At 42.1% G+C, this 26980-nt stretch overlaps 1 protein-coding gene across 1 annotated transcript in view; it reads left to right on the forward strand.

Moving 5' to 3' along the window:
• The window catches only part of LOC139465417 (uncharacterized), a 65370-nt gene that overhangs the window by 7928 nt on the left and 30462 nt on the right, over positions 1 to 26980 (forward strand). The window contains exons 2-5 of the mRNA XM_071247127.1: positions 19535 to 19735; positions 22639 to 22836; positions 23771 to 24043; positions 25638 to 25898. Of these exons, the coding sequence (XP_071103228.1) occupies positions 19535 to 19735; positions 22639 to 22836; positions 23771 to 24043; positions 25638 to 25898 (933 nt within the window). The remainder of the gene's footprint in view (positions 1 to 19534; positions 19736 to 22638; positions 22837 to 23770; positions 24044 to 25637; positions 25899 to 26980) is intronic.

Below are 26980 nucleotides of genomic sequence, written 5' to 3' on the forward strand. Positions count from 1 at the left end.
GGAGAGACATCCATGTCCTCCAAGGTTTGAAACCTATTATAAATTTGAATAGGGTCACAGTGACCCTTCGACACAGGATCAGAATTTCTGGAGTAGTCTACTTTGTTGCTGGCATTTGTTACACTAGGTGATGGATTTGGTGCCGATGCCAGTGATGGTGCCGGTGCTGCTGCCATAGGTGATGTGTCTTCTGTTTGAGAAGAAGAACTTGACAGAACCAAAGAAAAGTTGTCGGAGCTAACCCAAGTAACACCGGTTTGGCATTCAACAGAGGTAAATGATTTAGAACTTTTTGGAGGCGTACAGGTGACAACTGCAGAATATGACACAGCTGCAGTAGGGGTAGTAGGCGACATTACTAAACGTTTGGCATCCGAAAAAGAAATGTTCTTGTCATGCTTCATTTTTATCATCTGGTGTTGAAGCTGCCAGACAGGACAAGACTGGAAGATGCAACATGATTCCCAGAGCAGTTTGCACATTTTGGATCATTTGAGCATTCTATTGTGTCATGAGCAGGTTCTTCATATCGATGGCATTTCTTTTTGTTTCTATACGATTGGGCACCATGCCCAAACTGTTGACATGAGTAACATCGGAGTGGATTCGGTATGTACTTATCCACACCCATGTTACAGTTACCTGCTTTGATAGAAAGTGGTGGAACAGGAAGAGAAAGGGTAAAAGGATATGTGTTAAACTTTTCAATTTGACCATTCTGCCGCTTTGTAAAACGTTTTACACCTGTAACACCCTGGTCTTTCAGTTCAGAAGTAATGTCATCTTCAGACATGTCTGAAAGACAACGTTCACGATCTCTGACAATGCCTTTAGAACTGTTGAGTGATTTGTGCGCAGAGACAATGGCTGGCACGGAAACGAGATGTTTGACAGCCAACAGCGTAGCTGATTGCGATGCAAATTTGCAGAACGTATCCTTTTAATTGACACAACATCACCAGCGATACCATATATAGCTTTAGAAAGCGGGAATGGATTAAATTTCAAAGTTCCATCATCAGACGAAGAGATGAACAAAAATCGAAACCAAAAGTCAGACTTGTTTCTTGTCACAGAGTCATCATCAGATGAACTGTCATCTAAAGTTCTTTTGAGTTGTTTTGGTGGAATCATTGTAAGTTTATAGTGGTTCGCCATCCAACGTCCCCACCCACCACGGAGTATCATAAAGATAATGCTATGTGCTAGTGGGTCTCCAACTAACAGCACCAAGGATACTGGGATGGTATACACAAGCAGAAATATTAAGGCAAGATCAATAGATCCACCAGATTGGCTCATGAGCCACCGCCTTCTGGGCATGTTTTGAGTCAAGGCAATAATTTCTATTCGTTTACAGCCAACAGGTACTGAAATACAAATAACAGTTTGACCAAGACCCAAAATATAAACAATTGAATATAACAACTTTGGGCAAAATAAAAAAGAATGCACAGGGCTTGGCATGACCAGCCGATTGATAGAATCGGGCCCATTCTACCACCCGTCTAGGTAAAGTCAGGGTCAAAGTGGTGTATTGGGCAAAGGAACGCTATTTCTGGAACCAGTGCCCTCAACCACAAGACTACCGTCCTCCACCGACACAGGGGCGCAACCCACGGCAAACAGGTTGCCCAATTCGGTCGGCTTTTACGACCAGCAATGGGGTGCTGTGGATAAATTCTACCCCGGGTCCACACGGGGGAATAGCTATTGGCGTTACCCAGCACTCACCACGTGGAGGTTGCTCTTCATGATCGTTGATGACAAACAAGAAATAGTGTGTGTATGGCTTAAGATATAATTTCATGGCAGCGACAGACTTGATTATTTCGTTAATCCGTAATCTGAGGACTCGGATTAATCTGATGAACATTCTACATGCGTGTCAGTTGTTGTTGGGAAGATTACATCACGACTCCAAGTGGCGGTTCTGTTTCAGTCCATGATCAAATGGGATGCTAACATCGTAAGACGAGCACACAACACAGATCATGTTTGTCAGCAATATCAGTGAGCAGGCTATAGACATCCAGTGTCTTCATGTACTATAGATTAAGCGACAGAACCCTTTCCATATCAAATAGAAATCTCTGCATAAAGCAGAGTCGATTGTACAATTCCGATTATATCATGAGCATGTGTTTATGAATCACCATCAAATAGTAATGATACCAGGTGTTCGCGAAAAGGTGAGCGTATCCAGCTCCACCGGTGGTACCCGTCACAAACACATGCAAAGGCAAGTCAATTGTTCACCTGAAAAAACACGGGAACATATGGTACAAGTCAATATATATAGGTCGTATGAGGCAAAATTGTTGTGAAAATTATGTGAAGAGATCACTGAAAATAACTGAAGATACCAGGTGTTCTGGAAAAAGGTAATCATGTCCTATCCTACCGGTATCATCCGCCGTTCACACAATTTACTTAAAAAGAAAGTAAACTGGGCGGCAAAAGAAGGTATAGGTCGAGTTCCATGATCGATAAAAAAAGAAGAAGAAGAGGTCTTGTTGTGAATTATAATATAATCTAGGGAGGGGTAAAAAATGACTGATCAACCACAGCTTGAATGAAATTGTGCAATCACAGGTAATGTAAGCTCAAGGTAAACAATGGTGGGGTAAGAAATTTCATTTTCAAAAGTTGTCTGAAATGTCACCAAAAATTGTCAGACACACTACAAGTTCATTGTCGACACAGTTGCTTTCAATAGCGTGTATGACCTCCAGCTGCCTCAATGCATGCTGTGATACGCCGCCTCATCGATGATGTCAGTCTTCTGATGACGTGGCCTGGAGTCCGTTGCCAATCGTCTCTCAGGGTCTACTGCCATTCTTGTCTGTTGATGGGAGGCTGATGGCGTGCTCTGATCTGTCTTGTCCCACAGATGTTCAATAGGATTCATATCGTATGAGTGGGCAGGCCAGGGCAAAACGTCAACGTTCTGCTGGTTTAGAAAGTTACGAGTCAGTCTTGCAGTATGGGGCCTGGATTTGTCGTGTTGAAACAATGTCCCCTGCTGTTGGTTTTGAAAGAACGGAAGCAGAACTGGCTGCAACATTTGGTCTCTGTACTGCACAGCGTTCAGGTTTCCCTGTATAATCACCAAATCAGTCTTCTGATCTACACAATTACCGCCCCACACCATGACACCTCCCCCGCCGAATGGATGGACCTCTCGAATACACGCCGGAGCCAAATGTCCCCCTCTGCGTCGATAAACTCGTTCTCTGCTGTCAACGGGTATCAAGAGATAACAGTAAATACAACATAAAACAGTAACAGGGGATGTCAATATTGCATGGATTAAGACGAAGGCAGCATGACAGCGACACCCTGGCGTTCCGTGCAATAACGGTAAATGCGTGTCGGCTATGTCATGCTGGACGGGTCCAATTAAGTAATGGGAAGTCATCTACTGTTACTCTATTCAACCAAGCTAAAACCGTCAGTTTAAATGTATTTGCTGATGGACAAAGCCGATTGATATCTCATATGTGTAATGATCCTTGCTGTCCACTGATTTCCTATGCTTTTACACATATTTTATGGACTCAACACCCTTCATTAAAAGTCTCACTTAATCAAACCTTTAACCTTTACCCTGTTCGCGAACACCTAGTGTCATTCCAGATTGTAAGTGATTTTAAGATTATTTTGCCGGATACTCCAAGTGAAATCTGTTCGGCGGACTATCGCGACTGGTTATTCTCAGGCCCTGTCGTTTATGTATGCTGTTATGTATATTAGATTGTGATCAAAATCCGTCTTTTCACCCTTGTTTACAGTTGACATACAAAAAGAGTTAACTGTCAATGGGTTGAATGTAGTGACGCCTTATTAACACATCCTTGGGACTGCCGAGTAATCCGTGGTTCGAGACAAGCGGAGTGACGATATACAGTCAAGTCCCGTTAATCCGACATGGTTGGATGCATACGATTATGTCGGATAAACGAGTATATCGGATAAACGAGTATATCGGATAAACGAGTATGTCGGATAAACGAGTATATCGGATAAACGAAATTAAGTGGTAGCAACTTTTGTGATCGAAAACCGGACAACTACACTTGATAGTATCTTTCATAATAAGTATTAAACTGTCTTCAATATTTTTTAGCGTTTATGGAAATAAGTCGGTGTGCACACTGTGTCAATCCGCGTAGTTCTTATAAGAAATACGTCTAGGACAATGACTTCTTCAAAGGACTTCTTTAATTACTGTAGACATGAAATCAGTGTCATCGTTCAACGCAATAACACACACCCTCCTCACGCCATTCTATTGTCAGCCAATCAGGAAACGGTAGTCCGTATGTGGGCGTTCCCCAATATATTTTTTTTATAATAAAATAGCCAATCAAATGACATGGAACCACTTGCAATTTATCTATATGATCCTGAATGATGAAGGGGTGGTCGGGTAGCCTAGTGGTTAAAGCGTTCGCTCGTCACGCCGAAGACCCGGGATCGATTCCCGACATGGGTACAATGTCTAAAGCCCATTTCTGGTGTCCCCCGCCGTGATATTCCTGGAATATTGCTAAAAGCGGCGTAAAACCGTACTCACTCACTCACTGAATGATGAATAAACATTGTTTGATTTGAAGACGTCACATTGCATGTAAGTTAATGTTCAAACATGCGTTTCATGGTTGAAAAGTGGCGCATCAGTGACGACGCCCGATGCAATTCCCTATTTTGACCATAATTTCCCCTGTGTTTTTTCCAAGTAAACTGACTTGCCTTTGCATGTGTTTGTGACGGGTGCCACTTGTGGGGCTGGATGTGTTTACCTGATCGCAATCTCATTAAAATCATAACTTTGTTCTCGCTATCGCTAAACAAAGATCTGAGGACATCCCATTAAGGGTCACGTCAGAACGACTTTTTTTTAGCGGTAGCCAAAACTAAGATCTGGTTTTAATGAGATTGACCTTATCGCGAACACTTTGTTTCATCAGAGTTTGACAGATAATCATAAGCACATGCTCATGATGTGGTCGTAAACGTAAAATGAACTCTGCTTTTCGCAAAGATTTCTTAAGAATGTGGAAAGCGTGTTGTCCCTTTAATTTGAAAGAGACACGTGCTCTCTTGAATTTAGATTGCGAAACATGAGTTAGTTATAACATCCTACCCAGACTTCGCCATCAAGATCGGCATAGGAAGTACCAACACGGTGTTGAACCAACAACGCATAAAATCCTGTAAATTGCACCATGTTTTTTAAGCATGCAAACAATGTAGTGCCAGAAGAAATGTGATCGATCAAGAAAATATTATCCTGCTCCACGAAAAGATTAGGTATATTTACTTGGCCTTCTCTCGTAGGGTAGTTCTACAATTAATGAGAGAACAACAGGCGATTTATTCAAGTGATTTATAGAATTAAACATAAAATGCAGTGTTGATGGTTGTGAACCGAAGAAACAGTATGGTTATTATTTGTATCCATACAGACACAAAGTGTATATCTTGATGAGTAGACCATGGTCTAGTGGTAGAGCGTCCGCCCGGAGAGCGGAAGGTCCGGGGTTCGCGTCCGCGTCATACCACTGAACCGACATCACAGGCAGGCACGTTTGGATCGGGCTGAAGCGCGCGTCCTTTGGACATACCAGGACTAGGCTCCATTACTTTTCAATGATGAATCGAGAGAGTGTCCAGACTTTATAGATGTCATCATTCAAGCGCAGCCAAACATGACCGCTATTGTGGGGGACACAATCGTGGGAGCTGGGAAAACCGACCTCCATGTCCTACGGCTGGGCACGATGAAAGGTGTGCGCTACGGAGATGACATTGTGGATGTGTACGTGAGACTGTGTGCTGGTGCAGTCGGACCGGACTTGATCCTCATGGAGGATGACGCACGGCCACATCGTGCCAGGGTTGTTGGTGCCTACGTAGAGCACGAGACCATTGTCCGCATGGCGTTACCAGCCTGGTAACCAGACCTCAATCTTCTCGAACACATTTGGAACGAGCTGCAGATCAGCCTCACATGACGTCCTGTCTTTCCGGCAACTCTACAGGATCTCGGCAATATTCGTCTTTTTGGACAATGAATTTGTTTTCTTCATTTTTTGACGTTTCAGATTTGATACTCTCTTTTTGACGGGTGATCTGACTGTTTATTGATCAAATGTTGTTTGCCGGCATTGTGTGCTCATGACAACGGATCTGGAATCCCTTTTTGGTAAGGAGAGCTTGTCCTTTGACTAAACCTCTTATTTAAGGTTGGTGTTCGGTCTTGTGATGGGTAGCATACGGAAAGCTTTCGCTCTTGGGATAGGTAGCATGCCGTAGGTTTTCTTTCTAGGGCTAGGTAGGATGAGGCAGCATTTCGGTCTAGGGACAGGGGTAGAATGCGGATGGCTTTCGGTCTAGGGATAGGAAGCATGCAGTACGTTTTCGGTCTGGGGCTAGGTAGCATGCGATAGGTTTATGGTCTGGGGCGAAGTTGCGTGCGGTAAGTATTCGGTCTGGGGCTTGGCAACATTAGGTAGGTTTTCGATCTGGTTATAGGTAACATGCGTTCGGTTTTCGACCTTGGACAACGTAGCATGCGGTAGTTTCTGGCCTAGGTGCTAAGTTGTCTGCGGGAGGTTTTCTGTCTGGTGCTACGTAACATGATGTAGGTTTTCGGTATGGGAGAAGATAGCATGCACTACGTTTTCGGTCTGGAGCTAAGTAACATTTCTGTCCTGGGCAAGGTTGCATGTGGTATGTTTTCGGTCTGGGGCTAGGTAGCATGAGGTAAGTATTCGGTCTGGGGCGAGGTAGCATGAAGTAGGTTTTCGGACTGGGGCTAGTTGTCGATTGCCCCCTCTGCTTCAATAAGTTTGTCTTACGTATGCATTTGGTGGAGCATTTACCCTTTCCGTTGAGCGTAATTCTGAGTTTGAGAGCACTTCGAGTTCAGAAAACCTGAAATAAAAAAGAGGTGTTTTGTTTTCAAGTTTGTGATGTTACAGAATAGAATCAACGTAGCTTGTTAACGACGGCGATTAGTTTTACATTATGTATCCGAAATGGCATTTAGCGTGTCAAAAGCGCTGTTGAAAATAACACATTTAATATATTGAAAATCAACACTATAATTTTCAAAATGAAGCCTCTTTTATAATTTCTTCCTACATTGTATTTATCGGCGCCGGAACATGAGTGTAACATTTGAAAGGTTTAGCCTGTCTCCGGGTAGCGCGCAGTAAACTGGAAGCTCGAAGTTACCCATAGACACCAGCATGACAGATTTGTTACCAGAGCAACGTCTAATTATAACTGCATCAAGGTAAACGTTAAAAGGTACTATAAAGACCTGAAAGTGTTGAAAGATAGAAACAGGTCAAACAGAAGCGAGAGTGGGACAAGACACGCCCCCTGCATTACAGTCGTACACTAACCCCGTCTGTATTGATCAGTGAGAAAACCATTAATATTTGACGACAGGTGTATGTGCATGTGTGGCTGATTTGACGCTTCAGCTCTGTCAAGATTGGGATTCTATCAATAAGGCTCATGCATTGTATATTCGACGGGAGTCGAGCCAGGCCTTCACAGTGCATTAACCACTAGACGATCATTAATCTCCAGGTAAATCAGAGCAATATAATAAATAGCCTTAAATGACGTCAAACAACGTAATAAATACGTTAACTGGAAAGGGCATTAAACTATACAGTTATATCCATCCTCATAACGGAGTAGAAATAGCTTAGCTCAAATACACCCACTTATTATTTCCTACGTGTTTTTTACATGATGTTCACGCTGCCAAGTAGATCAGACAGTTGTTCAAATTCCACCAAAAGTTTCAAGGCATCAACTAGGTGTTTTCGACGTGACCTAAGTTGTCCCGAAGTCAAAACAGGGTATTCTATACATCCACTAAGTAGTACCGACGTCAACAAGGTATTCACGACATCCACAAAGAGTTCTCAACTTCAACAAGGTATTTACGACATCTTCAAAGAGTTCTCAACTTTAACAAAGTATTTACGACACCCACTAAGAGTTCTCAACTTCAACAAGGTATTCATGACATCTAGTAAGAGTTCTCAACTTTAACAAAGTATTCACGACATCCACTAAGAGTTCTCAACTTTAAAAAAGTATTCACGACATCCACTAAGAGTTCTCAACTTCAACAAGGTATTCACGACATCCACTAAGAGTTCTCAACTTTAACAAGGTATTCACGACATCCACTAAGAGTTCTCAACTTCAAAAAAGTATTCACGACATCCACTAAGAGTTCTCAACTTTAACAAGGTATTCACGACATCCACCAAGAGTTCTCAACTTCAACAAGGTATTCTATACATCCACTAAGAGTTCTCAACTTCAACAAAGTATTTACGACACCCACTAAGAGTTCTCAACTTCAACAAGGTATTCACGACATCCACTAAGAGTTCTCAACTTCAACAAAGTATTCACGACATCTACTAAGAGTTCTCAACTTTAACAAAGTATTCACGACATCCACTAAGAGTTCTCAACTTCAATAAGGTATTTACGACATCCACTAAGAGTTCTCAACTTTAACAAGGTATTCACGACATCCACTAAGAGTTCTCAACTTTAACAAGGTATTCATGACATCCATCAAGAGTTCTCAACTTTAACAAGGTATTCACGACATCCATTAAGAGTTCTCAACTTTAACAATGTATTCACGACATCCACCAAGAGTTATCAACTTTAACAATGTATTCACGACATCCACCAAGAGTTCTCAACTTCAACAAGGTATTCACGACATCCACCAACAGTTCTCAACTTTAACAAGGTATTCACGACATCCATCAAGACTTGCGCCCCCTACCAATTATTCTCGAAATTAATAGACTCACATCGAACGAATGTGCTTCAAGTCACCATTCAATTGGCAATTGACATATTTGACTTCCTGACGGATTTTTCCTCTTCCATTGTGCATCAGAAGTAGTTGTGCCCAACGCAAACAGTGCCGAGAAATGCGTTGACACACAAACAATAACAAACAAAAAACAACATCAATATCAAACAGAAAATACTTGCTCCGTGTGAGAGGCGAGTGATATTGTGTGTTCCGGAAATAGGTTGTCTGATTCTCTTGACTGTCAATGTTTTCCACGACAAATAGAACTTGACATGAAGATAATTCAACCCTGACATATATTACAACCATGTTGCTATAAACATATGTTTATAAACATATGTTGCTGCAAGAACTAAAATCAATCCTAGGGAAAATTTGTTTTTGAAAAAAAAATGGACGAATGCTGCATTTAGCATGTGAATAAGTTGTCCAAATAGTAGTATGTGCCGTCATAGAAACAAACCAAGGAGGATGATAGTGTATCAGCAGCAGGAGTTTGTTGGCGGTATTTTTTAACTATATGGTTTGTATAAAGTCGCTTTCTCTATTTATGCTTCAGATATTATGAACTCAGCTTACACATACGTTTGTTGAAATCAGGACCCACTTGTGAGTACCATGTAGCTTAATCTATTTCAGTGTATACCAGATAAAGTTGACAAACGAATATTATTCACTGTGCTTCCAGTCATTAATTTTACTCTGTGCTGCATTAGTAGAAACATGGATAAGTTTCATTGGAACAAAAATGTGATGACTTGTCGTCAATGTCCCCATAAATGAAATAGAATCAACCTTGGGGAAAACTATTTTTATCTATTTCTTATGGTGTTTAATGAGATGAGTCAAACAAAAATATCTTGCTTTCGTAGCCACTGATTGTAACAATGTTAACAGAAGGAGAATTTAGGCTTGTGGATTCACATTATGTAATTATCTTCTTACACTTGAGATCTGTGGGTGTAAACTTATATGAAAAGTAATTAACACATAGTTGAGGTGGGCAGCATATTTAAAACTTAATCTAATCATTACTCGTGAGAATCTGGAATACTCGAGATAGACAAAATCAAGTGGGTGAGCGAGTGAGTATGGTTTTACGCCACTTTCAGCACTATTCCAGCAATATCGCGGCGGGGGACACCAGAAACAGGCTTCACGAAGGTAGATAATGATGATGATGCATCAAACTTCAAGGATGTGCTGACTCGGTTTAAACTACTTTACAAAAGAGCAGTGGGGCCGCTAAGGGAATTAAACGCAATAAAGCCACAGGAATAGATTATTTTACTAAATTACTACCTTATTGACTCTATCGATCTGATGGCTCTATGTTCCTCTATTCAACCTTGCCTTGCCACCGGTAGTTCGCTCACAGGGATAATACACTAGTGTATAAGATGAAAGTGAGCAGTTTGATCCCATTTCATACCGCCCTATTAGAATCGTTAATTCTTTGGGAAGCGTTTTCACGCTATAATGACACAATTTATAAATATTAATCAAATAATATCTCCCACACAATCAAGACTCCTCGAAGGATATATAACTATCAATTACATCTTTGTGATGCACTTGATTACGCATATCTTAAAAACACTAACAGAAAATCAATTGTGCATTTATTGATTTTACAAAAGCTTTACAAATGGCAAGAATATATTTTTGGTTTCAAATTATGCAAAATAGTCATAATTGGAAAACGTTTTCACACTCCACCAAAACAAAAAAAACAACACAAAATACATCTAGTCATATGTGAAAGCTAATGATGAAATCGCGGAGTATTTACTTATTCAGGAGTAAGTCAAGGTGAATCTTTTTGCCTGTAGCTTTTTCCAATAAAATAAAATAGCCAAGTGCCATTATCTAATTAAGAAAGACAGCGAAGAAATTGACATATGTTGCAGTGGTATAACGAGACATTTTTAATTATATAGAATAAGTAAATGATTTAGGTTAATGAGACATTCAGACGAATGTCATTGTAACTGAGTAGCGTTCCCTCCGCGTACACGGGGGACTATCGTGATGAAGGGTCGGTGTTGGCGATGGGTGCATCTGGGATGTCCAGTCGGACTACAGTCGTCTCATCACGGACAGTGACGCAACCAGTTCCCGCGTCGGGTTACTCTCTGTTCTTCCCTGCCTGGATCCTTATGGTCACTTTTACATGCACGCGTGGCACGTAAAACACATGTCATGCAATGCGTAGTTAGTTGTATAAAATCTACCCGTATTAGTTTAATGATAATGTAGCGCCATGGCGCATTATTAATCATAATCTGACGCTTTAAACTTGGACACGCCAGAAACCTATGATTGTGGTTTCGAATCCCGTTTTGCCCCGATTTTGTTTTTAAGTTTGTCAACACTATGCCCGGGCTCGTTGGTTTCACCGAAGTGGTAAACGTCTGCATCACGTGCTTTTCTCCCACATTAAGCTGACATGCCGCATAATTTTTCATATGCTCGCTTTCATAGTACCTTGTCGACGAGGGCAGTGTTCTCTTGCTGGTACTTGTAGCTATGCTGTTTCCAGGTAGATGCTATCACCACAATCCTCATCAATATTTGTACTGCCATAGGTGTATACACACTTCAGTCGCCATCATCGGCCATAACCGTCCATAGAGGAGATAACGACCCTCTCTGATATCTGGTTCGTCTATGGTATTCTGTTGTGTATCGAGACAATGTCTCCCTTTCTAAGCAGAAGGTTTCTTAAATTCATATTCAATACGTTTACAGATGAGATGTTTCATAAATCAATTTGTGTACACTCATCATCGTACACATTGTTCCTTAAAACGAACACAGAAATCAATTTGGTGTTTTACTATGCTAGTACAATGATGTGAGGGTTCAATGACATAGAGGCATTGTGTCCAACAACCTGAGGCATCTGGCTTCTCAACATCACATCCTTACAAAGCAGAACACAGATTTCTGTTGACATACCGTCTTTTGTAATACTTACTTGAGAAGAACAATCTTCACTTAGAAACTCCCTGAAACAAAGAGTTTCCGATGTGGCAACAAAGCTAACATTTTGTCTCACCCTGTTCTAGTACATGTTCGATACCCGCCTCACTAGCCTATCTTGGTGGTGTGTCCTGAATCAATGTTTGTACTGTGATACGTTGATGCACATACAATCGCCCAGCTCAAATATCGGGTTAAGTTAAACTGCACTTCCTAAACTTCCTTTAATCCTTTAATCATTTTGAAAGCCATTTATAATATCCGGTCGTCGTAAGGTTCACGACATTGATGAGGGATACGACCGCAGAGACCATTAAGTAAAATCAATATTTAAACAAATGTCATTTGACGTGCGGCGTGACTGATGGAATGTATGGGCTGGGGCTTCGTTAAGGGCGGTTACACGCTATACAGGATACGATGATGGCAAGTTCCTGCGAAAAGAGATTTTCTGATCTCATTATAATCAGATCTTAGTTGTCGCTACCGTTAAACAAAGATCTGAGGACATTCCATTATGGGAGAACGACCTTTCATCCGACCAATCAGAATGTCCCTTACCAGATCTGGAAAGTCGGTGTGTGTTGTCTGATCATGCGACCTCGAAAAGGTTAAAACGGGGTATTTCGAACGACAGATACGGACTGCTTCCGTCAAAATTATCGTCAAAATATCGCTTCAATCAGACAAACATTTGAACGAGACTTTCCATATCCGATGGGAAGTACTGCCACATAATCTCTACCATCCATTGGACATTTCCAGAACTGATAACTTTTCAGTTTTTAATCTTTGTTCGAGAACAATTTTTTTTTGCAAAGCGTTGTCTTGGATGGAGGTCACCAGTAGTACCGTAAAGCTCGAGAATGCTGCATTTTGACTGGCTAATGACGACTTCTTGTTAGTCATTTCATAGGTTTGTCAAAGTTCGTTCTGACGTGATCTGTAATAAACCAGTAACACGGAAAGTATTTTTGATTTCTTTGGTAAATACTTTAGAGACTTGTCAGTCCCAACCATGGAAAGTGATTTTGACCGTTCCTTTGCTGATGAAGTTATATGCACAAATATTGAAAACAACGAAACCTCTAATGCTGAAATCGAAGTAACTGTTAAGTACCCAGTGAGGAGACCATTCACTTCAACAGACGTATTAAGTGCAGTTAAAGGGCTTCAAAACAATAAATCTCCAGGACCTGACTGGCTCACAAATGAACATATAAAGTATGCTGGGATATCTTTATTGAATCATATTATGCTATTATTCAATGCTATTATTAAAGATGAATACATTGAATTTCCCTTAGTGAAAATATTGGCGAAATCTTACCAATACATAAGGGGCAAGGAAAACGTAGAAGTGATCCATTGGTATGACACTAACTTCAGTTCTTAGTAAGCTTTTCGGAAAAAATCTTCTTCACAGAATAGAAGTTTGGACATACTATAATGAAGGCTGGTGCTGAAATGGCGGCTCTCACACTTCTAGAAAATATTGCATACTTTAACGAAAGTAATTCACCAGTTTATTGTGCCTTTCTCGATAATGAGGAAGCCTTTGATCGTGTTTGGCTTGACGGTCATTTTCTTAATAAATTACATAAATTTGCATCAATGGGAACTTATGGCGAATTCTACGTCTGTCTTATGACTTTATGTAGTCAATGTGTTTGCTTTGTTGGCTTAAATCTGATGTTTCCCTGTTAAACAGGATGTAGGTCAGGGTCGTGTCATATCAGCATGGCTCTTTACTCTTTCTCTCAACGATTTACTTCATGAACTCAGCAATTCCGGTTGTGGACTGTATCTGCCAAGGGGACGATGGCCAGGAATACTGCTAGCAGGTGACACGACCTTGATCAGCTGTAACCCAACTGGTCTTCACAAACCCCCAAACGTTGCAGAAGACTATGCTATCAAGTGACAGCTAAAATACAATGTAATCAATAGTACTGTCCTAACATTCGAATGTAACGACAACTCAGTGGCGCCTGAACACCTGAACATTGGTAGCATAAATTTACTTGTTCAAAAGTCAATTGTCTATGCCGGAGTGTGTATTTAAGTATAGTTTTCTGCATAAAGAACGAGGTTAGTATGTGAAAAGATTATAAAATTGATAAATGTAAACCATGATTCCGACATGTACTTTGGTGGACGTCATCCTATAGCCGCTGTGCTCACCTGCCACATGGTGATATTACCCTGTGGCGTATATGTATATAATGTATGGGGAAAACTATCCTTAAAGGAATATGACATGCTCGAAACCACTCATCTCTATTTTTGTAAGAAAATCCAGGGTTTTAGTAAGCGTATGCCTGATGAAATAGTAAGAGATACATACAGTTTGTGTTAATATCCATACAAGGACACATTGATCAACAAACTTGGTAAACTATGTCAAACGAATTCAATGTATCTTTTCAAGACAATGTTTCTAGTCCGACTTGGACAGTTTAGATATAAAGCAACACCAGATACTAAGAACAAGCGGTGACATGACATCACCAATTTGTCCTGCTATGTCCTGTCTCCAAAATTATGATTTGTCTGATGAATAATGATTACATAATATACTGAACCAAATTAAAAACTTCATAATCCTAAAATTTTAACATTTTGACCCGTTATCATTGTGGGCCCTTATTGTGTATTTAAACAATACTGGCCACGTATTGTCTTCAGATAACACCCGTTTTTGTGCAGGCACAGCACTATAGTGGCAAAGGTGTTTTTTCACGTGCAACTGGTCACGCCTGCCACGCCTTTCAAATGTGCAACGTGAACGTGCCATCGGCATGTTGCAGACGGGAACGTCCGTAGCTGCAGTCGCAAGGACGATGGGTTGTAGTCGACGGACTGTTTATGATTTACAGACGCGTCTACAGCAAACGGGTATCACCACTGATCGCCCTCGGCCAGGTCGACCACGTGTGACGTCACATGCAGAAGATCGTCAGATTGTCTTACGTCACCTCCTTAACCGATTTTTGACGGCTACATCAACCAGAAATGAACTGTTTAGGGGTAGACTGAGTGCGCAATCTGTTCGAAACCGTCTGAGAACTACTCACCTTCAAGCACGACGGCCATACTGCGGGCGGATTTTGACTCAATTACACAGACGTCAACGTAAATTGTGGGCACAGCGACACTTACGATGGACTCAGAGGAATTGGAATCATGTCGTCTTTAGTGATGAATCCCGATTAAATCTTCGATTTGCTGATGTTAGGGCGAGGGTGTGGAGGCGCCGTCATGAACGTTACGCCCAGTGTTGTGTACAGGAAGTTGACAGATTTCGAGGCGGAAGTGTCATGGTGTGGGGTGCTTTCTGTTGCAATGCACGTTCCAGGCTTCTTGTCATCCGTGGCAACCTCAACGCTGCTGCTTACCGCGACCAGGTACTGGCACCAGAACTTCTGCCTTTTATGGCAGCACATGGACCCGGTTTAATCTTCCAACACGACAGACCCCACACAGCAATTTTGCCAAGGAATTTCCTTCAGAATGCGGGAGTCAACGTCATGGACTGGCCGTCAAGGTCTCCCGACCTCAATCCCATCGAACACGTCTGGGATGCTCTTGGCAGAAGTCTGCGCTCTCTCCTGAACCAACCACAGAATTTGCAAGATCTTGGCACCATTTTGCAGCAACAAGGGCGTCGTCTTCCCAATCATGTGTTCACAAGCATCACAAGGTCCATGCGGAGGCGTTGTGTGGCAGTTGTCAACGCACATGGTGGCCATACTGAACATGTGTGCCATCAGATTCTCGTGCTTGGGACTTAAACTGTTGATGTAATTACCGAAGTAATTACCGAGATTGAATGTTTTCATGTTTTTTCAACAAGAAACGAAATGTGCATTCTTAGCTCACCTGACTAGCTAAAAGTCAAGTGAGTATGTGTCGTGGCGCATTTGTCTGTTGTCTGGTTGTCTATTGTTGACATTTGCATTTTCCACATCTCCTCTGTATATGACGCTGAAACAAAAAACGGCCTGCTTTGGTGACTCTAACCTTCTCAAATAATCCGATACAAAACATATATGTTTCGTTTTTCTTCTCGATATTATGAATTTTGGTCATCCTTTACTGCATAATAGTTCGTGTCACCGAAGTGCAAAAGTTGCTCTGTGGAATATAAAGTGCAGGTGCACAATATGGAAAATGATATCCATTGCTTCGAGTGTGCTCTCCAGATGAAACAAAGTCCATACTAGGATGGGAAGTTAGCGGTTCCAGGCCAGAACTTTGTAGAGGTGATTTCGTCATCTAAAGACATATTGCTTCCATCTTTATTTCGCATGTGGTTTAATACCGTTTTCGATGAAGGTGATTGTCCCATACCATTGTCGCAATCAGACATAGCCCAATGGCATTGAAAGGCTGACGTCAGTTCATCTAACAACTACAAACATACCTGACAAATACTAGAAACACAAAATAAAAAAAACCCCAAATATGTGATTCGAAGAAAGCATTTAATTTAAATCAATGAAACCTTTGTCGACCGACTTGGCAATGCCTTCGTCTGTTTACCGTGACAAACTGTGCCAGTGTTTATGCTCCGTGTATGTGCTGACAAAAGCTGACACCGTCACAGGAACTGTATGCTTATGTGAAATCACGTGTACGTTGTTAAGCCTAGTTTGTTTTTCATCAAGGAGTTATCCAAGAAAGATCAGCAATGTCTGGCATGGAGTTTAGTTATATCAAAATTTTGTTCCATTTATTCTTTGATTATTGATGTTTTTCATTTCCTTTGAGTACTTACTTGTACATACATGTTTCAACTTAGAGAGCTTGGTGTTGTAATATTGTAATATTATATTTGCGCCACCACAGAACGACTACACAACGTTGTGGCCAGATTGCCAAGGCGCTGTCATCCTAAGGTTCTGTTTGGGTTCTTAACGTCGAGCGATGTATGTCAAAAGACTAATGACCTGCCCAACGATATATGTCTAAACATTGGTAATATATAGAAGACAATTAATTTGTAAATTTGTGTCGAGCTGAGTTGAGTTAAGTTGAGTTGGACTGAGTTGACTTAAACGTATGACTCTGACAGTAATGATATATATGTAATAACAATTTTTATTGGGATATTTGGTACGGGAAATTGTCATGCTGAAACATTTCAGACACTGATGCTGCATGTTTGGTAATGGTCAGGGGTCAATGTTGCAATATTAAACACATTACCAAATGCCAAGTTATTGCCACATACAAAGAGTTATAATAACTGTGAAAAACAAGAGCTAAATGTGACTTATTATTTTGGCGCAGACTAAAACAACTACTCGATCACTATTCGATGACTTGTAACCTTCTGCCCCCACTGTGTTGTGATAAAGAGTAAATCCATACTATGAAAGCTGTTTATGACATGCTGTTTCTATTAATGTTGGCTGTTTCGATGTGGATGCCGTGATTTCTGGAAGCGGTGGTATCTATTGTATGTCCCCCATCACCTGTAATTACCCCGAAGTAATAATCGATACCATGATTAGTACCGCTAATACCTACATGCCTCGAGAGAATACCTTTTAATTACTGAAAGTAGAATCGCGCGTCCATACAGCTCCGATGCACAGGGCATACACGGGTCACCAAGGTCCCGGGGGTGGGGTAGATTGAGATTTTCGCTGTCCCGGGGGACGGTACATCGGATGGGAGAAATGTTAAACAGATTGATAACCAAAAAACCTCCTTGACATGACGACAAAATGGCCACCGAGGGTACACAATGCCGGAGTCAGTGGAACGCGGAAACACGCAAAGCTGTCATCACGATGAAGAGTGATTGTTTACCTCATTAGTGATATATTCAGTGCCTACTTTAGGTATAGATCTACCTTAGTCATGCAGTAGTAGGCTTAGCACACTTATGGGCATAGTGATGGTACCGCTGTGGGTGGTCATTGAAACACTCCAGTAAACACTCCTGTATAGTCTGTCGGTATTGCTGTGTAGCTATGAGGTTGGGGTTGTGATGTAGGCAACACTGACTGCGGTCAAACTCGGACTATCTGACTGCGGACCAACTGACACTAACTACGGACCAACTAATGTTAATGTTGTGTTCGACCCGACTGCTGAGTTATTTATTTAATGTAGTCGAGACAAGACTGCTGAGCTATATATTCAATGTTGTATTCGACCCGACTGCTGAGTTATATAATAATTGATGTAGTCGAGACAAGACTGCCGAGTTATATATTTAATTTTGTACTCGATCCGACTGCTGAATTATATAATCTTTTATTTAATGTTGTACTCGATCCGACTGCTGAGTTGTATATTTAATGTTGTTCTCGATCCGAGTTAAATATTTAATGTTGTACTCGATCCGACTGCAGAGTTATATATTTAATGTTGTACTCAACCCGTCAGCTGAGTTATATATTTAATGTTGTCGAGACAAGACTGCTGAGTTATAATTAATGCTGTACTCGACATGACTGCTGAGTTATATACTTAATGTTGTACTTAACAAGACTTCTGAGTAATATACTTAATGTTGTACACGACATGACTGCTGAGTTATATACTTAATGTTGTACTCGACATGACTGGAGGGCTATATACCTAATGTTATATATGACATGACTGCTGAGTTATACTTAATGTTTTACTTGACATGACTTGTTGGTTATATACTTAACGTTGTACGTGACATGACTGGTAGGTTATATACTTAATGTTGTACTCGACATGACTGGTGAGTTATACTTAATGTTGTACTCGACATGACTGCTGAGTTATACTCAATGTTGTACTCGACATGACTGGTGGGTTATATACTTAATGTTGTACTCGACATGACTGCTGAGTTATATACTTAATAATGTACTCGACATGACTGGTGGGTTATATACTTAATAATGTACTCGACATGACGGGTGGGTTATATACTTAATAATGTACTCGACATGACTGCTGAGTTATACTCAATGTTGTACTCGACATGACTGGTGGGTTATATACTTAATGTAGTACTCGACATGACTGCTGAGTTATATACTTAATAATGTACTCGACATGACTGGTGGGTTATATACTTAATAATGTACTCGACATGACGGGTGGGTTATATACTTAATAATGTACTCGACATGACGGGTGGGTTATATACTTAATAATGTACTCGACATGACGGGTGGGTTATATACTTAATAATGTACTCGACATGACGGGTGGGTTATATACTTAATAATGTACTCGACATGACTGGTGGGTTATATACTTAATAATGTACTCGACATGACGGGTGGGTTATATACTTAATAATGTACTCGACATGACTGGTGGGTTATATACTTAATAATGTACTCGACATGACGGGTGGGTTATATACTTAATAATGTACTCGACATGACGGGTGGGTTATATACTTAATAATGTACTCGACATGACGGGTGGGTTATATACTTAATAATGTACTCGACATGACTGGTGAGTTATACTTCATGTTGTATTCAACATGACTGCCGAGTTATACTAAATGTTGTACTCGACATGACTGGTGAATAATTACTGCCCAGTTACATACTTACCTATCTATACCCAACATGTCCCCCAAGTTGTGACCACGGAATGTCAGATACGCTGTCCATGTCGACGAATGTTGACGTAATCTGTCGTCTGCTTCTTTCCTTTCAGCTGCAACATGTCCGCCGCTCCAGCTCGACTCGACTCTAGTGGCCACTGACAACGTCACTTCCGTCGAGGCTGGGAGTGACGTCAATGTCACGTGTGAGACTGGCTTCACTTTGCCAGACGGACAGAAGACACAGAATCTACGCTGCCAGATAAACATAACAGGCAATGCAACATGGGATGGGTCGTTACAAAGCTGTTCACGTAAGTCGTTGAATGGTTCACGTAAGTCGTTAAGGGTTTCACGTAAGTCCTAAGGGCTAAAGAAGACACAGTAATATAAAAGGATCGGATGTTCTTGAACTTCTCTCGAGTAGTACATATGATTGCAGAATATATTGACATGTAAGTGGAGAGTGAGTGAGTATGGTTTTACGCCGCTTTTAGCAATATTCCAACAATATCACTGCAGGGGACAACAGAAATGGGCTTCATACATTGTGCTCATGTAGGGAATCGAACCCGGATCTTCGGCGTGACGAGCAAACGCTTTAACCACGAGGTTATTCCACCGCCCCGTGTTAGTGTAGAGACGAGACGGGGTGGAAGCCCGTTACACTTTTACTACTATACAACGATGGGCTTCGGTTCCGACCAAGAGTTAAACGTCTGTAACATGCATTACACGGAATTTACCCCCGCAATTTGATGACACGCCTGCGACCTTTGTGCCTCCTTTGAGCGATCAAAAACTGGCCAGGACGCTCAATCATGTATCTATGTAACTACCAGGAGTTGTTCAGCAGTAACTGCTCGAGTTGTTCAGCGTCTGCAACCACAGTGAAACACTGCAGGTACAAACCCTCTATTTATAGGCAGGCTGAGGAGGCATTACAAAGAGCTCAAAGGAGGCAGAAAAGAGGCAGAAGCATTGCCATGGTGCCTCAAGGGTTCCGGTGGTCGCCGAATGGAGGTACAGCAATCGCTACAGTCATCGTTCAGTGCACGCTGTTGCTCGCCCAAAGGAGGCACAGGGGAGGCAGAAGCATCGCCCAGATTGACGGGAAAGATTTGCAACAGAACGCACCTTTTACCTCGCGACCATGCGACTACCACTGTGCCTTCATTCTGCAACAACGGCAATGCTTGTGCCTCCCTTCTGCCTCCTCTGAACCACCTTTGAGCCACCTTTGAGCAACCAGCCTCCTCGGCGACCTTGTTCGAAAACATGTTAAAAAAATCATGGCGACTATGGCGTCCATGGCGATGTCTGAACCTCCCGTGTACCACCTTGGAACGACCTAGGCAACCATTCTGCCTCCTTTGAGCCTCCAACGACGACCTGGCAAATTTTATGGCCGCACACTGGAGGCACCAAGGTCGCCATCCCGTGTAAAGGCCCCACAAGTGAGTGAGTTGGATTTAACGCGGCTTTTAACAGTATTCCAGTTATATCACGGCGTGTCAGCTTAATGAGGAAGGAAATCCCGAAGTGATGCACGTCTCAGACGTTTACCACTTTGGTGAAACTGGTATGTGCTGAAGAACCCAGAAACATAATCGGGGCGAACCGGGATTCGAACCCACAATCATAGGTTTGTGGCGGGCCCAGGGGTGTCTAGATCCAGACGGTCACACTGAGATTGTTACATCATACTGTTTGAGTTTACAGAGAGATTGGGTTTGGGGGTTTTGTGTGAAATTGAGTGAACTGAGACTGCCAGTTTCCCAGAGCCGAGTCTCCCTTTAACTAGATCCATCTATGCTAACCTGGATTAACACTTCAGCAGTCATGTCATTGGATATTATTCGGACAAGATAAGCAGCTCATGCAGCAAATGTGCGTGTATCGTTATACACTGTAATCAATTATGACTAGCAGTCGTTAGGTGCATAGCAATTACTGACACCTAGAAAAGCCTGGCATAAATACTAGTATTTAACCGATATATTGAGAGAGAAAATGTCACAACATATGCTGTTCAAGGTTAGAATCTCAGCAGTAGGGTTAAGGGAGTTTTAAAATGATTAAACCAAATGTCAGTAGATATACCTTTAGATTTACTTTTATGAGAATAACATTTTTTTAACAGTTTTTCTGAACAAGTGAAATCTTTGTTCTTTGCAGCACCAACTCTTTCTTGAACAACGTTATGTTCGTACTCCATTTTCTTCGAACGACAAAACTTTGGGCTCCGGGTAGACAAGGCAGTGAGCCATATTTTTAAATACAGTTACTTGATTACAGAGATGAACCACTGATCTGATAAAATCAACCACAGATTTCCAGCCTTGGACTAGAGAAATGCGATAGATGGATAAATGTATGATACAGGAAACGTTAGATCAGCAGATGTAAACTGAACTATCTAAGTAACGCAACGACAAGCACACCCTATGTGACGGAATAATGGTATGTTGATTCTGCTGTGGATCTCTACCAACCATTGTTATCATGTTTGTACTGACTCGGAGGATTTGCCTGCTATTGGTCACGCATCTTCGATTATCCAGGGTATAATTTTCAATCGTCCAAGGCGAGTTGCGTCCCTTGGGCACGCCAGAAACCTATGATTCTGGATTCGAATCCCGGTTCACCCCGATTATATTTCTAGGTTTGTCAGCACCATGCCCGTGCTTGTGGGTTTTACCGATATAGTAAACGTCTGAGGCCTGAGATAACATTCCTCGTTCAGCTGCCATGCCGTCATATAACTGGAATACTGTTAAAAGCGGAGTTAAACATAACTCACTCACTACTCTCTCTCTCTTACGTAGCACATAATATTTTCCGGTTATGAAGTGAGATGATGTGAAATGTGATTTACAAATGCTTTTTGCACATATATGATAACAGTAATCTCACTGGACGGGCTATTTCTAGAGGCATGCCTTTCGATTCCAACTCAAAACAAAGCGAATGGGTTCTCCAAGGTATTTTTATCATAAAAGAAAGTAGATAATAGCCCGGATAAGCAAGGCTACTGGTCATATGACTCCGTGACAACATATATATAACAACAAACTCGCCCCCATGTTGGGAAATTGCATATTAACTTATTTACAAACATTTAACAATTGTTTTTCAAACTATCCATTTATATGATAAACTTAGTCTACACTGAGTGTGTGTTGAATCTGTGTATATTCGTAGCGTTGCTTTTCAGCTGTGACGTGCACAACCATCCCGGAAGTGACGAGTGCCCACGTGACGTACAGCTCTGTGACGTATGGAAGTGTGCTCTCTATAACGTGTTCATCGGGGAGGTTCCGAGACATCTACCCCTCGAGACTCAACCTGTCCTGTAACGCCACGGGGGAGTGGGAAGTGCAGGACATCAACACCACCACCCTCGACTGCAAATGTAACATCACTTACTGCTTCCACGGCAACAACTTTCAAATACACCCCATCTACAAATGCACCATGTCCAACGCCATCTGTTGGAGGGTCATGCGTGGACCAGTGGTCTAGCATATCTCTACCAGGGCACCGTTGCACAAAGCGATATTAGCGCTAAGACAATCGTAACTACTTCACTTTAACTCCGCTTTAAGATAGCCTTGTGCAACAGTGACCCTGATGATTAAAGTTGACCCTCTTAGCTGCCTTGTTCTACAGGTCTCGGTTCGAATCCCCCCCCACCCCCCCAAAAAAAATGAGATACTTTGCAGCACTATTACCGTACTCGTAATCTTAACTAGAGTGACAATCAGAGGGATGTTAGAATTTAAAGACAAGTAAAAAAAACGTAAAGATAAACAAAATCTTCCAAAGGCATTTAGAAGTTATACCCATAAGGAAGAGAATCTATGGATGTCAACGTCTTTATTATGAGGAACACAACGTTTCGAAGTGATGAAGGAGTAAGTATATACTCCGAAACGGGGGCGCGGGTGGCCCAGTCGTCTAAGGCGCAGCGATTCGCTGTACATAGTTGTGTCCCTTGGGCACGCCAGAAACCTATGATTGTGGGTTCGAATCCCGGTTCGCCCTGATTGTGTTTCTGGATGTGTCAGCACCATACCCGTGCTCGTGGGTTTCTCTGAAGTGGTAACGTCTGAGACCCGCATCCCTTTGTGCTTTCCTCTCACGCCCTGGCAAAACTATAATACTGTTTAAAACGGCGTAAAACACAACTCACTCCCCTAGCGACCACCCTATGTGTGTCATTGTACTCTGACATCATGGACGGATGCTCACACTATCAACCACTGGTTTGTTTGACCTAGGTTCGATTATTGTATTTTGCTCACAAAATATATTCTCCCTGACTTCCAACTTGTGTCTGTTGCCAGATAAGACAATCGGGTACGTCGGGTGCCGACAGTCCTCCCCCGGGGCTCTGAACGTGTCCCTCTCAGGAACAAGTAGCCACAGTCAGTGCCTCATTCACTGCAGGGATAACAACATGCTCTACAGCGGCTTTCAAGGTGGCGACTGCTACTGTGGAAACCTCAGCGCGTTCGGCATCAACGTCAACAACACCGGCTGCAACACGTCTTGTGGTTACAACCCCGACGTCATGTGTGGAGGGGCAGACGGCAGGATGAGCGTCTACATGACCTTTGGTGAGTTTGGTTTTCATTGTGAACACGGTGCTCGCTTTGGGGGAGGGGGGGGGGGGGGATATGTGTGTGTGTGTGGGGGGGCTTGGTTGTCTAGTGATACCTCTTTCCGTGCAAACTAGTCGGACCAGAAAGCTGAACATCCACTGCATCGTGGCCGGTGTCATTAGAAAGTACTATTGTGGCGAGGCTACCAAGTTACTAGTAAGGGGCCAGTCATTTAACATTTGCAAAAGGGGGAGGTGGACGGGGTGGGTAGGTTCAAAGTGGGGTGGTTATTTCACAAATTAATAAAATAATCTGTTACCGCACGCAGGACAGGTATGTGACAGTTACGTTGTAGCACGTTTCTACAACATATTAGTTTCTAACGTGGGACAGGTATGTGACAGTTACGTTGTAGCATGCTACTACTATACATTAGCTTCTAACGTGGGACAGGTATGTGACAGTTACGTTGTAGCATGTTTCTACAACATATTAGCTTCTAACGTGGGACAGGTATGTGACAGTTACGTTGTAGCATGCTACTACTATACATTAGCTTCTAACGCGGTATGTGACAGTTATGTTGTAGAATGTTACTACCATACATTAGCTTCTAACGCGGTATGTGACAGTTACGTTGGAGCATGTTACATGTTACGTTTTCTTTTAGCCAACACCTGGTGTCATATATATATATATATATATATATATATATATATATATATATATATATATATATATATATATATATATATATATATATATGTGTGTATATATATACTCTTCAAAAAAAGAAAAGCATAGCCAGATTTGTTTGAGGTAGGAAAATACATTTATACGAGGAACCGTACAAGCTAAAATGTTGTGGAAAGAACACTGGTGATTTAGACATCTCAATTATCGGTACATAGGAAAAGCCCAAGGTTAAGGTCAGCTACCTTAATCGCAGTTGAGGCCACACCCTGTGTTGACGACACCAATGCAGTTGTTGATGACGATGTTGTCGACTCAACATGACGCGTCGAACAGGACGTCTTGCTCGTAGACCTGCTGCTCTTAAACGGGTTTCGTACAGTCTGGTCGGAGATTCTGCGCAGTCCGGGTATTTTAGATGCGCTTGAGGTGGCTGTGGTCGTCTTTTCACGTAGGTGGCGCAGTCGGATGTAGCGATCTTGGGCGGGATGGTTACTCTTGGTCGTCCCGACCTTGGCCGATCACGTGTTGACCCATGACGTTGTTCTTTGCACTTCTGTTAATCTTGGCATGTTGTTGAACTGTCACTGTTCGATTTACGCAGATGACAGGCAATCAAAACCCCTAAACTTTAATACCGTTCATAGTGGTGCGTATACGTGCAGCTCCATGGCCCTTTGGTAATGCACTGGGTGCGTTTTTCCGAATCGTACGTGTTTCCCGACTAATGGTTTGCATGTCCTTGTTGTGATCATTTTGACCCGTGAAATTTGTCACTGACACTATATCACATTAAACCTCTTCATTTTGCATCTCTTGGTCCGCTAATGTTGCTTTTATGGCAAAAATATCCGTATTGCGTTTCGTTTTTTGAAGAGTATATATTTGGATAACAAGGCCCAACATTTCTTTGCAGATGGCTGTTATTCCATGACCAACTCAAGCATATTCATGTCTGCGTTACCCATTGTTGGCAAAAGTTATGTAACATGTAAGGAACATTGCCGTGGACTGGATTTTCCAATAGCCATGGTGACTAGATCCTACCTTTGCCAATGCACCAACACGACGTCTGGTATCAGTGCTGTGCGGATCTCCCCCGACGTGTGTAGTCTGCCGATACAAGACCTTGGGGAACCGTTCAGCGCCGCGACAACCGTCCGCGTGTGGACACTAGGTACGTGATGGGGAGAAGTTCCGTAGCGTTTTGTGTCTGTTCCGCTCTCTAGTGTTGTTACAGTGTCTAGTCCCTACTGCACTGTCTAGTGCTGTTACAGCCTATACTGTCTGCTCAACTCTCTAGTGTTGTTACAGTGTCTAGTCCCTACTGCACTGTCTAGTGCTGTTACAGCCTATACTGTCTGTTCAACTCTAGTGTTGTTACAGTGTCTAGTCCCTACTGCACTGTCTAGTGCTGTTACAGCCTATACTGTCTGCGCAACTCTCCAGTGCTGTTACAGTGTCTAGTCCCTACTGCACTGTCTAGTGCTGTTACAGCCTATACTGTCTGTTAAACTCTCTAGTGCTGTTACAGTGTCTAGTCCCTACTGCACTGTCTAGTGCTGTTACAGCCTATAGTGTCTGTTTCACTTGCTAGTGTTGTTACTGTGTCTAGTGCCCACTCCACTGTCTAGTGCTTTTATAGCGTTTAGCGTCTGTTCCACTCTCCAGTGATATTAAAGTGTCTAGTGTATGGTCCGCTGTCTAGTTCTGTTATAGTGTCTAGTGTCTGTTTCACTCTCTAGTGCTGTTACAGTGTCTAGTGCCCACTCCACTGTCTAGTGCTTTTATGGCGTTTAGCGTCTGTTCCACTCTCCAGTGATGTTACAGTGTCTAGTGTATGGTCCGCTGTCTAGTTCTGTTATAGTGTCTAGTGTCTGTTTCACTCTCTAGTGGTGTTACAGTGTCTAGTGCCCACTCCACTGTCTAGTGCTTTTATGGCGTTTAGCTTCTGTTCCACTCTCTAGTGGTGTTACAGTGTCTAGTGTCTGGTTCACTTTCTAGTTCTGTTACAGTGTCTAGTACCTAATTCACTGTCTAGTGCTTTTATGGCGTTTAGCGTCTGTTCCACTCTCTAGTGATGTTACAGTGTCTAGTGTATGGTCCGCTCTCTAGTTCTGTTATAGTGTCTAGTGTCTGTTTCACTCTCTAGTGTTGTTACAGTGTCTAGTACCTACTTCACTGTCTAGTGCTGTTAAGGTGTCTAGCGTCTACTCCACTGAATAGTGCTGTTACAGCCTATAGTGTCTGTTCCACTCT

The sequence above is a fragment of the Haliotis cracherodii genome, unplaced genomic scaffold (assembly GCF_022045235.1).
Source record: "Haliotis cracherodii isolate W230 unplaced genomic scaffold, xgHalCrac1.p SCAF_18, whole genome shotgun sequence".
In the NCBI taxonomy this organism is placed as follows: domain Eukaryota; kingdom Metazoa; phylum Mollusca; class Gastropoda; order Lepetellida; family Haliotidae; genus Haliotis; species Haliotis cracherodii.